This window comes from Oncorhynchus masou, chromosome 3 (genome assembly GCF_036934945.1).
Source record: "Oncorhynchus masou masou isolate Uvic2021 chromosome 3, UVic_Omas_1.1, whole genome shotgun sequence".
NCBI classification, from domain to species: Eukaryota; Metazoa; Chordata; class Actinopteri; order Salmoniformes; family Salmonidae; genus Oncorhynchus; species Oncorhynchus masou.
Window position 1 is genome coordinate 41865320 of NC_088214.1, and position 11670 is coordinate 41876989.

The following is an 11670-nucleotide window of genomic DNA, read 5'->3' on the forward strand; positions in this document are numbered from 1 at the left end:
TCCAGGTCCCCGCATCTGCCGGGCTCGGGTAAGGATCCAGCCAGGAAGGATGGTGCCAGCCTTGCTCTCCAGACCTCCAAGTGCATCTCCTCGGGCCAGGATATCCCGCGCCAGCTCTAGGCACGGTTTCCCCAGGTCACCAGGAGATCCCAGTGTGCCCTGTTCCAGCTCCCTGCACGTGCCGGGCTAGAGTGGGCATTCAGCCTGGAAGAGTGGTGTCAAGGCTACGCACCAGATCTCCAGTGCTCCCCCACAGCCCGGTCTATCCTGTGCCTCCTCCACGGACCAGGCCTCCAGTAGGTCTCCCCAGCCTGGTGAGTCCTGTGCCTGTGTCCTGTCCAGAGCTGCCAGAGTCTCCCTCCTGTCCGGAGCTGCCAGAGTCTCCCTCCTGTCCGGAGCTGCCAGAGTCTCCCTCCTGTCCGGAGCTGCCAGAGTCTCCCTCCTGTCCGGAGCTGCCAGAGTCTCCCTCCTGTCCGGAGCTGCCAGAGTCTCCCTCCTGTCCGGAGCTGCCAGAGTCTCCCTCCTGTCCGGAGCTGCCAGAGTCTCCCTCCTGTCCGGAGCTGCCAGAGTCTCCCTCCTGTGTTGAGCTGCCATTGTCTCCCTCCTGTCCGGAGCTGCCAGAGTCTCCCTCCTGTCCGGGGCCCGCTGCGAGGGTCCCCAGTCTGGGTGTCGGCGGTGAGGGCCAGTAAGTGGGCCAAGCCTAAGGTGAAGCTGGGTCCACGTCCCGCACCAAAGCCACCACCGCGGATAGATGCCCACCCAGACCCTCCCCTATAGGTTTAGGGGCCTGTCTCTATTTTGGTTTGGTCAGGGCGTGAGTTGGGGTGGGCATTCTATGTTTTGTGTTCTATGTTTCTTATTTCTGTGTGTTTGGCTTCTTCATGCAACGATGCAACGATGACCATAGCACTCAGCCATGGACATTTGTTTTTGGTTTTAACCATATCTCAAACCTTAACCCTTACCAGTGGCAAATTTAGGTACAGGCGACATTTGGAATGGTCACATTTGAGGGATCGGTTATCTTCCGCTAATTTGCACGTCAGGTCAATGATATCATGTCACCGTGTGGGAATGTGGGTCAATTAACCTTGTCAGAGTGGGTGCCCTGATTCTAGTTTGTGAGCTCGGCAGGTTCCTGCCTGGGAAGTTCTCCCACTTAGAAGTATGAGATGGCGAGGGTAGGTGTACCTCAGGTCTCCCCCACTTGAAGCCCGAGGTTGAGGGAGTGGGGAAATCTATCAAATAGCGCACCTATAATTTTTTACAGTACTAATACAATTAGTAAAATCAGTCACATCACATTATCAAATAAACCACAATTCATGTGAATATATAGTTTCACAGACATATTGTTGCATTTCTTTTCTGGTTTGTGTGAAATCGTTAAGAATAATATAAAACCAGTCTGCACACCACCAAGGTGAATGGGTTTAGTCTTGACTCTTGGTTGACAGTGTTGGTGGAAGGATAATGTATTGATGCTCGAGTGCCAAATCAACAAATATGTATTTCCATTTGTCTTTGTTACTTCTTTTTGATATATCGGAGTCTTATTTTTATATTTATATTGTTTTAAACGTTATGATTATTTATTTGTGTTGTTCCAAATGTCTGAATAAAAATGACAGTTGGTGCAGTATGGGGAGCTGAAAGGGGGGTTTGCCCAGGGAGCCGAAAGGGAGGGGGGATTCGCCCAGGGAGCTGAAAGGGGGGGATTCGCCCAGGGAGCCATACAACAAGCTAGAACCGCCACGGACCCTTACCATAACAATTTGGAATGAGCACCTAAATGTAATGTTTATCCCAAACCTTAACCCTTACCTTAACTGTTCGGATATAGTGCCTAAACTTAAGCCTTAACCTCAAATGTATGTTTTGAAGAAATGGAACAGTACAGAGAAGCAGGAGCAGCAAAAACACTTTTGGAGAACGTGGAGAGCTTGTGGTGTGCTCAACATCTTTGAAGGACTGTGCAAAGAGAAGCGCAGTAATGAACAATATTGTATACACTGAGAATACCCCTTTCATATGATCAACACTCATCCAGTGGAAGCTTTAAACCACGGTGTCTAGATGCACTGACAATGCTTGTTCATTGTGCGTAGGGCCAAAAGGTGCATTACTGAACCTTGGCCTGATGGATGAAACTTTGCATACCTTCTGTAACCATGGTGAAGGCATGCAAAGTAAGCCTAGGTAGACAGAGAGGGCATGTTGCCCAAAATATAGTACATCTGGTATCATAGAAAGTCTCCAATGTCTTCTTACGACTGCTTTATCTTCTGTTCGGCTTGAATTCTACACTGGGCTCAAACAATTTAAACTTCTCCCACGGCCATCAAAATACTTTTGGACAGCTTGAGCAAGCACACAAATATTACTCAGGAATTGTATTTTTCTAGTTATGTATAATTGGTTCTAATCATGTATACAATTCAGAATAATCCCATCTAAATGGCGAGTCGTTCCATATCATTTCAGCAAGCCATGACACCCACCATCTCAGATGGTTCTGAAATCGTTTCTCTGGTCAGAAACAGGAAAGATTAGCATTTCTGCAACATTATTTTGTTGAAACATAATTTGATCTCTGAGAAATGAAGATAATTCATTCCGACAAAATTGGCCATTTTAATTCATGAGATTCATATAATATTCAATAAATACAGTAGCTAACATCCCATTTCCAACAAACGTTTTTCTAACAATGAGTAACTCGTGAAAAGTCCAAAGGAATGGTCACTAAATTACTATGTAGCTAGCTACCAATGTCTTCAGCATAGCTAGCTGAAGCATGTCAGAGTGAGCACTGCGAGAGATGTAACCAAGGTCGACAGCTTGTCATATAAACATCCATGGAAGACCAATACCGGGGACATAGCTACGTTTGACGTTAGCCAGAGCAGCCGACCTTACATGATACAAACAAAACATACTGACAGTACTTTCAGAAAGTATTCACACCCCTAGACGTTTTCCACATTTTGTGGGAAAATATCCCATAATGACATTATCCCATAATGTCAAAGTGGAATTATGTAAATAAAATGTAAAAAGTAAGCTGAAATGTCAATAAATATTTCAGTAAGCTGAAAAGTCAATAAATATTCAACCCCTTTGTTTTATGGCAAGCTTAAATAAGTTCAGGAGTAAAAATGTGCATAACAAGTCACATAATAAGTTGCATGGACTGTGTGCAATAATAGTGTTTAACATAATTTTTTGAATAACTACCTCAGCTCTGTACCCCACACATACTGTAAGGTCCCTCAGTGGAGCAGTGCATTTCAAACAAAGATTCAACCACAAAGACCAGGAATGTTTTTCAATGCCTCGCAAAGAAGGGCAGGGTAGAAGGGTAGATGGGTAAAAAAATAAAAAGCAGACATTGCATATCCCTTTGAGCATGGTTTGAAGTTATTAATTACAATTTGGTTGGTGTATCAATACACCCAGTCACTACAAAGATGCAGATGTCCTTCCTAACTCATTTGCCAGAGAAGAAGCAAACCACTCAGGGATTTCACCATGAGACATATTTTAATGGCTGTGATAGGAGAAAACTGAGAATGGATCAACAACATTGTAGTTACTCCACAATACTAACCTAAATTACAGAGTGAAAAGGAAGCTTGTACAGAATAAAACTATTCCAAAACATGCATCCTGTTTGCAACAAGGCAATAAAGTAATACTGCAAAAAATGTGGCAAAGCAATTAACATTTTGTCCTGAATACAAAGTGTTATATTTGGGGAAAATACAATAAAACACATTACTGAGTACCACTCTCCATATTTGCAAGCATAGTGGTAGCTGCATCATGTTATGGGTATGCTTGTACTCGTTAAGGACTGGGGAGTTTTCGAGATAAAAAAGAAACGAGATAAAAAAGAAACGTAATGGAGCTAAACACAGGAAAAATCCTAGAGGAAAACCTTTCTACCAGACACTGGGATATGAATTCACCTTTCAGCAGGACAATAACCTAAAATACAAGGCCAAATCTATACTGGAGTTGCTTACAAAGAAGACCGTGAATGAGTGTCCAAGTTACTGTTTGTACTTTAATCTACTTGAAAATCTATGACAAGGCCTGAAAATGGTTGTCTAACAACAATCTACAACCAATTTGACAGAGCGTGAAGAATTTTGAAAAGAATATTGGGCAAAATGTTGCAAAATCCAGGTGTGTAAAGCTTTTACAGACTTTTACAGACTCACAGCTGTAATCGCTGCCAAAGGTGCTTCTACAAAGTATTGATTCAGGGGTGTGAATACTTATGTATATTAGATATTTCTGTATTGAATTCTAAATAAATGAGCTATCATTTCTTTTCAGAGGACATTCCTGAACCTACAGACCCAGAGAAAGCTGCATGCTCTAATGGTGAAGCCACAACCTCAGAGCCCAGCACCCACAGACACCCAGGTTCCATTCTCGGTTTGGAAACAGTTCAATATCAATTGATTGTCATGTTCACTTGTTAAGCCCTTATCACACAATTTAGCTGTCTCAAACAGAGCAAGCTCATCTACAGAGGGCTTTTGTCATGGCAGGGTTATGATCCTAAACATTATTCAAGGAGACCCAAGACCATTATTATTTGCATCTTTGGTGTATCTGCTTGGTAAATCTGATTGGTCGCATACTGGCCTTTGCTGGATAAGATGTAATACATTTTATGAGATAATACATGGTTGGAGAACAAGACTGCGCTCACACTGGTTGCCCTCAGGTTTGCTATGAAGTCTGTACCTTATAATTCCTGTACTGTACATTTCATTACTTTTGCCTATATATTTTCCCAGGGAAGAGGAAACACTGCGAGCACAACCAGCGAATACCTGAACTTCATGAGGGAGACCGAGGCCTCATACCTGGAGACACTTGAGGCCCAGCGTCAGTAGCGGGATCAGCACTTCAATCAACTGTGTGAAGATGAGTCAGCAGCCAGAGAGCCGGTGTTCTTAATGTTTTGTATACTCAGTGTATACTTGTTGGGGTGGGATTGGTATTGGGTGTGTCTAACTCATTGTTATAAAAAAAAGTTTGGTTCAAATATGATTTTGGTACTATATTTATTCAATATTATATGAATCCTATAAATGAAAATGGCCAACTTGGATGCAATCAATCAGCTTACATTTTCAGAGATCAAATTAGGTTTCAACAAAGTAATGTTACAGGAATGCTAATCCTATCTGTTTCTAACAGCAGAAACAATTCCAGAACAATCTGATATGGTGGGTGTCGAAATCCTCTTTCTTTTGTGGTGTAACTGTAACGTCTGCTTCCAACTCACACTCTCAAACACATACAGTAGATCCCCTGAACAAAGCTCACTTTCCATCCCACTTTCCAGCTCACACTCTCAAACACATCGATTCCCTGAACGCAGCTCACTCTCCAGATCCCAATCACCTGAAGTCTGATCACCTGTTCACACACCTGTATGTCAGTTACACACACTATTTAGTTCAGTTCTTTGCACCCCATCATTGTGAGGTATTGTTTGTTTTGATACACAGTCTAGTCGGAGCGCTGTTTAGGTCCGTATGAGTCCTCCCATGTATCGTAGTTTTTGGCCATCCTCACGAATAATGCTCTTTTATTATTATGCATCAGTCATCATTATTAGTCATCAATCTCTTGCCTGATCTCCCAGACTATGTTATTAGCCTTTTCCCTGACTGTACTGTTACCTTGTTGGATGACCTTCTGCCTGCCCCAGGACCCAGCTACCGACCTTCTCCTGTGGTCCTTTACTAATAAACACGTGTTGCGCCCTGCGCTTGAAACCAGCACTCTGTCTCACATCGTACTCATTACAGCAACAACCCTGCAGGCTCTGCATGGTCTGCAGTTAGGAGGTATGTTCGGTGTACAACACTATGAAAATGTGTTAGTGTTATTTTTTCCAAAAGATTTACAAAATATATATAGTCAATGTGTTAACATGCCAATCCTGTCAGTGAAATTCACTGTCTACCAACCTCATGTCGAATGCACCGACTCCCATATATTTAATTTCTGGGATATTTCATGTATTTGTTTTGTTTTGTTTTTAGTCATGTCATTATATAACACATTTCAGTTGGCTGCTAAGGAAAGAGGAAGTGGAAGTAGATGTGGTTTGTTTCAAAAAGTGACACAAGCGCACACGCATGCCCACCCACGCATGCAGTTGGAAAATGCATTGCTTAGATCAAATATTCAATTACAATGTTGATTTAAATATGGATATACAATGTTAATACGATCTATTCATTTGAAATCATGTATATCATAATGTATAGCAGGAAACGATGTATTCCCGAGGACTGTATTGGAAGTAGGATGTTATATGCTGCAGGTCAGCCTGTGCATGAGATCGGTGACATTAACTGTGAGCAACACTGTGACTGCTAGTTTTGTCTGCTTAGTTGTCATCTGATAAAGATCTGCCATTTTGATGGAAATAAACTAACAATATGTTTAGTCATCTAGTCAAGACAAAATCGTCTTTTCGTAACTATTGTGATCTGGCCCCGATCTGTCCATCTATCTAACATACTATATATGATTGGTTCTCAGTGACGGAAAAATACATGTCAGAGGCCACTACTGATGTCATACAGTAAGGTGAAGTGTACCATAAGGAGAAGTGAGACTTAAAGGTGGACAGTGGGATTTTCACTGACGAATCCGGCAAATTCTTCTGCTTGCATGGTTTGACCTATTTCAATTGTTCTCGTCTGCCAAAAACTCCAGATAAAATTATTAGGGTTATACTTGTGAAAAGGCAAGTTTATATTGGTAAAAAAAAAAAAAAAAAAAAACGGGACATGAAAGCAAAAGACCTAATGAAAGTATCACTTCCACCTGACAAATGTGTTTAAAAAATTAAACAAAGGACCTTGTTCTTTACTTGAGCCCACAGAGTGAAGGTAAGAATTTGCTTATCGGTTGTTTAATTTTCCACGTTACATTTGCATACCCTGGCCTTAATATCGGTAGGTGATGACCTGTGCAGGTTTCTGAACGCAGACAGTCAGTTGCATTGCGCTGGTGTGAACAAGCTAGCGTCATCCCCTACTTCCTCTATTTCTGTGGTTAGAGGCCAACGAAACGGGTGACGCTACACACACTAACATCACAGTAGCCGTCGCTTGTATAAAGGAGGGTGTTTGGAGGACCGTCAAAACAGACACAATTTGACAAGCTAGCAGAGAACTCCAACATTGAGTAATACATACAAAGAACCCAATGACCGTGTTCCCCCAAACATGCTTATCTTAGTCACATCACCATCAAGGGAACTGCATCCACTCAACATTGACATGGAGGACAACAGAAGAAAGCAGACAAAGTGAGTATTCGCTGATAAAGTATTGCTTGCATTCCACATTGATTTATTGGTTTGTTGGTCATTCGGCACAATTGCAGATTCTTAAAAACAATTGTTCTTTAAAAACACTAAATTATGTTGCTGGCTGCCTTTGCATTTAGGAGCAAGAGAACTTTGAGGTTTTCTGTGCATGTGCGTGTTTTGTGTGTATGCTTGTGTATTTACCTATTTACTTTGTTTCAGGGGATGCGACTTGAGGTCCCGACTACAACGCAGATCTTCCCATGCCCCTAACACTGAACGGTAAATAGCCTAAGGAGAGACTCTCCATATCCATGAGCCTTTCCTATCAGGACCCATCCACCATCCACATTAACATCCAGTGTATTGATCTGAAAATAACTGTCCTCCTCCTTTACAGACTTAGTACTGAGGAAATTATCCTGTGGTCCCAGTCTTTGGAGAGACTTCTCACATCAAAATGTAAGCATTTCATGTTCGTCAAAACAATGTTTAAACAGACAAAAGGAGGTTGAACCATTGAAGATATGATGATCATATGTCAATTTTCGTAGGTTTGCAGGTTTTAAAGCCTAGCTAAGTATGTCTTCTCATGCCCCTTTTAGATGGCATGGCAACATTTCAGGCCTTTCTGAAATCAGAGTTCAGCGATGAGAACATTGAATTCTGGCTGATCTGTGAAGACTACAAGAAGATTAAGTCCTCCTTCAGGCTGTCCTCCAGGGCCAAGAAGATCTACAAGACATACATTGAAGCTGAGGCTCCAAAAGAGGCATGTTGTACTCACAAACATAGCATAATACTTCACAAAAACATGTACATCTTTGATCACGTATGTATCTACGTTTTATTGCCACATTTGCTTTGTATGAGCACATCTACTCCTTGTATCCACTAAGTCTCATCAATTCCCTCTAAATCTCTCCAGATCAACATTGACCACAAGACCAGAGATCTCATCGGGCAGAATGTGAAGACGCCCTCCACAGTTTGCTTCGACGAGGCCCAGAGGATTGTGTACAGCCTGATGGAGAAAGACTCCTACCCCAGGTTCCTCAGATCCAACATCTACAGGACCTTATTGGACTCCGCATCAGACTACACGAAGATGTGAATGAATACCGATGATAGAAACTGAACTGAGGCTTCCAGCAATGGACTGCAATGTTTCACAGCCAGGGAGCTTCTACAAACAGGATTCATAAGAAGATGCTTCCGAGTGTGAATTATACTGGGTACAGATGTACGAGGCCGAAGGGAATGCTGGGAGGAACATACAGAAGTGACTGTGCTTGGCAAGCCTTCTTGACATTTGTGTTTAGTCTATGTACTTTCACTTGAAAGAGGAACATATGTCACATAGAAGGGGACTAAAGAGATCATAGAAATATAATGTTGATTCTATTTCTATGACAGAGACATGGTGGTGTCAGGAGATTACCTTGCATGGCATGTTATTGCTAGGGACTTTCTGTGTCAAAGTTCCGGGGATGTTTACTATGTAGGATCTAAACAGTCTGGGCTGTAACTGTATGAAGAGGTATCTGCAGGTCCACATAATCTGCAGGTCATCAGTTGAGTTATAAGGCATTTGATAAGATAATCTACTAAATTTGACTTTTTTTAAAACCACAATTTTAGAATGGGTAATTTTGTTTACTTTAACACAATGAGGCATGTTTGTGATGTAAGCTTTAAAAAAATAACATTATGGATAATTGATTTTGTGTAGAAATTACTGAATGTAAAAAAATGCTGTTGATACACTGGAAATTTGTAAAAAAAAAAAAAAAAAAAAAAGATTTCTATAGGTGTATTTATAAAATGGCACATGGTTTCCAAATTCTAACAGCTAAATTATACATTTAGTAAAAACACAAATTCACAAAAATGTAAATGCTTCAAACATTCAAAGCACTTTTAAAATATCCTAATATTTGACTGCATTTGTTTAAGACGCTTCCCAAACTTTACTGAAAGGGTAGAAGGGTGGAAATATGACAGGTACTTTTGGATCTGGGTTGAGCAGGCAAAAGCAGGAAACAAGGGACTAGTTTCACCATTTAATACATAATAAGTAATGGTTTACACGTTTACCTTTTCATCCGTGGCCTTTCTCATGGCCCAAGAACATTTACAAACCATGCAATTTAAAATGACACTAACAAACAAATCAAAGTAAGCAAAAGGCACAGGAAGTGGGGCAGTCCAGGAGGCAGGTGTCCATCTTGTTTTCGTCAAACTCACAAGAATCCATTTCCCTCCATGATCCCACTGGGCACAAACTGGTTGAATCAACATTGTTTCAATGTAATTTGTCAACTTAATGTGATGTGGAATCTACGTGGAAAATACATTGGATTCTAACAAACTGTTGTTTTGTGAAATGTATACCACGGGATTATGTCATCATCGTAGTCAATTTTCAACATAGTCACACTTTATATGAAATATGTTGAATTTGTACCATTGAAACAACGTCAGATCTTCAACATAATATCCCCTCTAAGAAGAAAAAAACAATAGTCTGGGCTGTACCTCCTACTGGAGAGTTGATCTATCTAACCAAGCCCTGTTTAGATATTTGCCACTGACTACTTACTACCGATGTGCTATTGTGAGAAGGATTGTTGAGAAATCTCTACTGTTTCATGTTTTGGTTGATTTCAAATGGAATTTACAAGTTAATAATACATATTTTGGATTCACTTCTTTATCTCAACCAAAAATCTAAGTTAAAGAATAGAACTAAATTAAATCAAACTGTATTTAAAGTGCATTTCAAATTTGATTTAGTCCCATTCTTTAACTTTGATGTTTGGTTGAAATGGAGATGTGAATCCAACATATCTATTAACTTGTAGACAAACTAGGATTAAAGACAGACTCAGTGGCACAGATGGAACTATCCAAGCAGAAGATACTGTACATCTCCTTCAAATGTTGATATTTGGTTGCATTGACAACAAAACAATATTCATTATCACTTTTGCAATAGAGTAAATAGCCAGTTAACAAGTTAACAAATTATTAGTTGGATCCACTTCTCCATCTCAACCAAAAATACCATTTCAAGAATAGGATGAAACCAGTGGCTCAGATGGAACTATCCAAGCATTAGACACATCTCCTTTAAATGTTGATATTTGGTTATGTTGTCAACCAAACTCAATATTACCAGTGCAATACAGTAAATAGCATATAGTTAAGGCTATTTTACAAACTAATGTAACCATATTTATTCAACCTTAAAATTAATAACACATCATGGCCACATGTTGTGATAGAAAGCATGCATGTTCAAGATAGCATGCAAAGGAAATCTTCACAAATTCTAGAATAATCTGCAACGGCACTGATCATTTGCACCATGTACTTTAATGTAATCTCAACTGCAATCCAGGTTATTTGGTTGTGCTATTAGATGTGACAAAATATAAAGTTGTTCAAAATATCTCACATTGTATACCCATTGAGCTTTGTTGTGCTTTTAAATGGTTAAAAGCGCAGTGATAACACGTTAAGGTGAAAACTAAACCAAAAATCGGACATTTACATCTTCCATTGGAATTTGGTTTTGCTTTTAGATCAGGGATAGGCAACATTGATGGGGTGGGGGCCCACAAAAAATGAGGGGCCACGGTGGATCGCGGGTCTGCATACCCACACATGCTTTCAGAGCACTAGCGCGCAAATCATTTTAGCGGCACTTCACTTGACAGCGGAGAGTAAAAATGTACGTTTCGGAGTTTCCTTAAATTCTACACGTCGCCACGGGGCGTAGAGAAAATGTTCTACACATTTCACCAGCTACGAACTCTCACACGAAAATACACACACAGTTGATAAGAAAAATGGCACCGACAGAGATGGTCGACCTCACTTCAGGTCCTTAGAAAACTATGCAGTTTTGTTTTTCTCTGTATTATTTCTCACGTTGTTAGCCCAGAAAATCTCAAGTGTTATTTCCAAGTGTTTTCAAGTGTTATTACAACCCGGAAGAACTATTGGATATAAAAGCGATGTCAACTTACCATCTCTACGACCATCTCTACGTCTTTCCCGAAGCGAACCCTTTGTTCGGAACTTCCACCATGGACATGCGATCTTATCCCAGAGGCCGACAGAAAACAATGCGGTCGCCGCAGGAGAGGCAGATAGAGCGGCCTACTGGTCAGACTCAGAAGGTGAGCACACCATCCACCGCTTCCGAGCATATTACTCGCCAATCTTCATGCATTGCGCCGATAGAAACAAACATCTCTCTGGTAAGAAGAAGGGCAGGAGTGTAGGCCTTATGATTAACAACTCATGGT

The 11670-nt window shown here is 40.9% G+C and overlaps 1 protein-coding gene across 1 annotated transcript; it reads left to right on the forward strand.

The window, feature by feature from the left end:
* The first annotated feature begins 7122 nt into the window (after positions 1–7122).
* On the forward strand, positions 7123–10909 carry LOC135517059 (regulator of G-protein signaling 21-like). The gene is made up of 5 exons (XM_064941085.1): positions 7123–7354; positions 7577–7636; positions 7755–7816; positions 7960–8126; positions 8283–10909. The coding sequence occupies exons 1-5, from the start codon at positions 7272–7274 to the stop codon at positions 8466–8468; spliced, it is 558 nt and encodes a 185-aa protein (XP_064797157.1). The 5' UTR covers positions 7123–7271; the 3' UTR covers positions 8469–10909.
* Positions 10910–11670: the final 761 nt, after the last annotated feature.

Excerpts from the sequence above, each read along its gene's own strand:
- LOC135517059 (XM_064941085.1), top strand. The coding sequence starts at position 7,272 with ATGCTTATCTTAGTCACATCACCATCAAGGGAACTGCATCCACTCAAC. Across the intron at positions 7,355-7,576 it reads AACAGAAGAAAGCAGACAAA|GGGATGCGACTTGAGGTCCC; the intron begins GTGAGTATTCGC and ends ACTTTGTTTCAG. Across the intron at positions 7,637-7,754 it reads CATGCCCCTAACACTGAACG|ACTTAGTACTGAGGAAATTA; the intron begins GTAAATAGCCTA and ends CCTCCTTTACAG.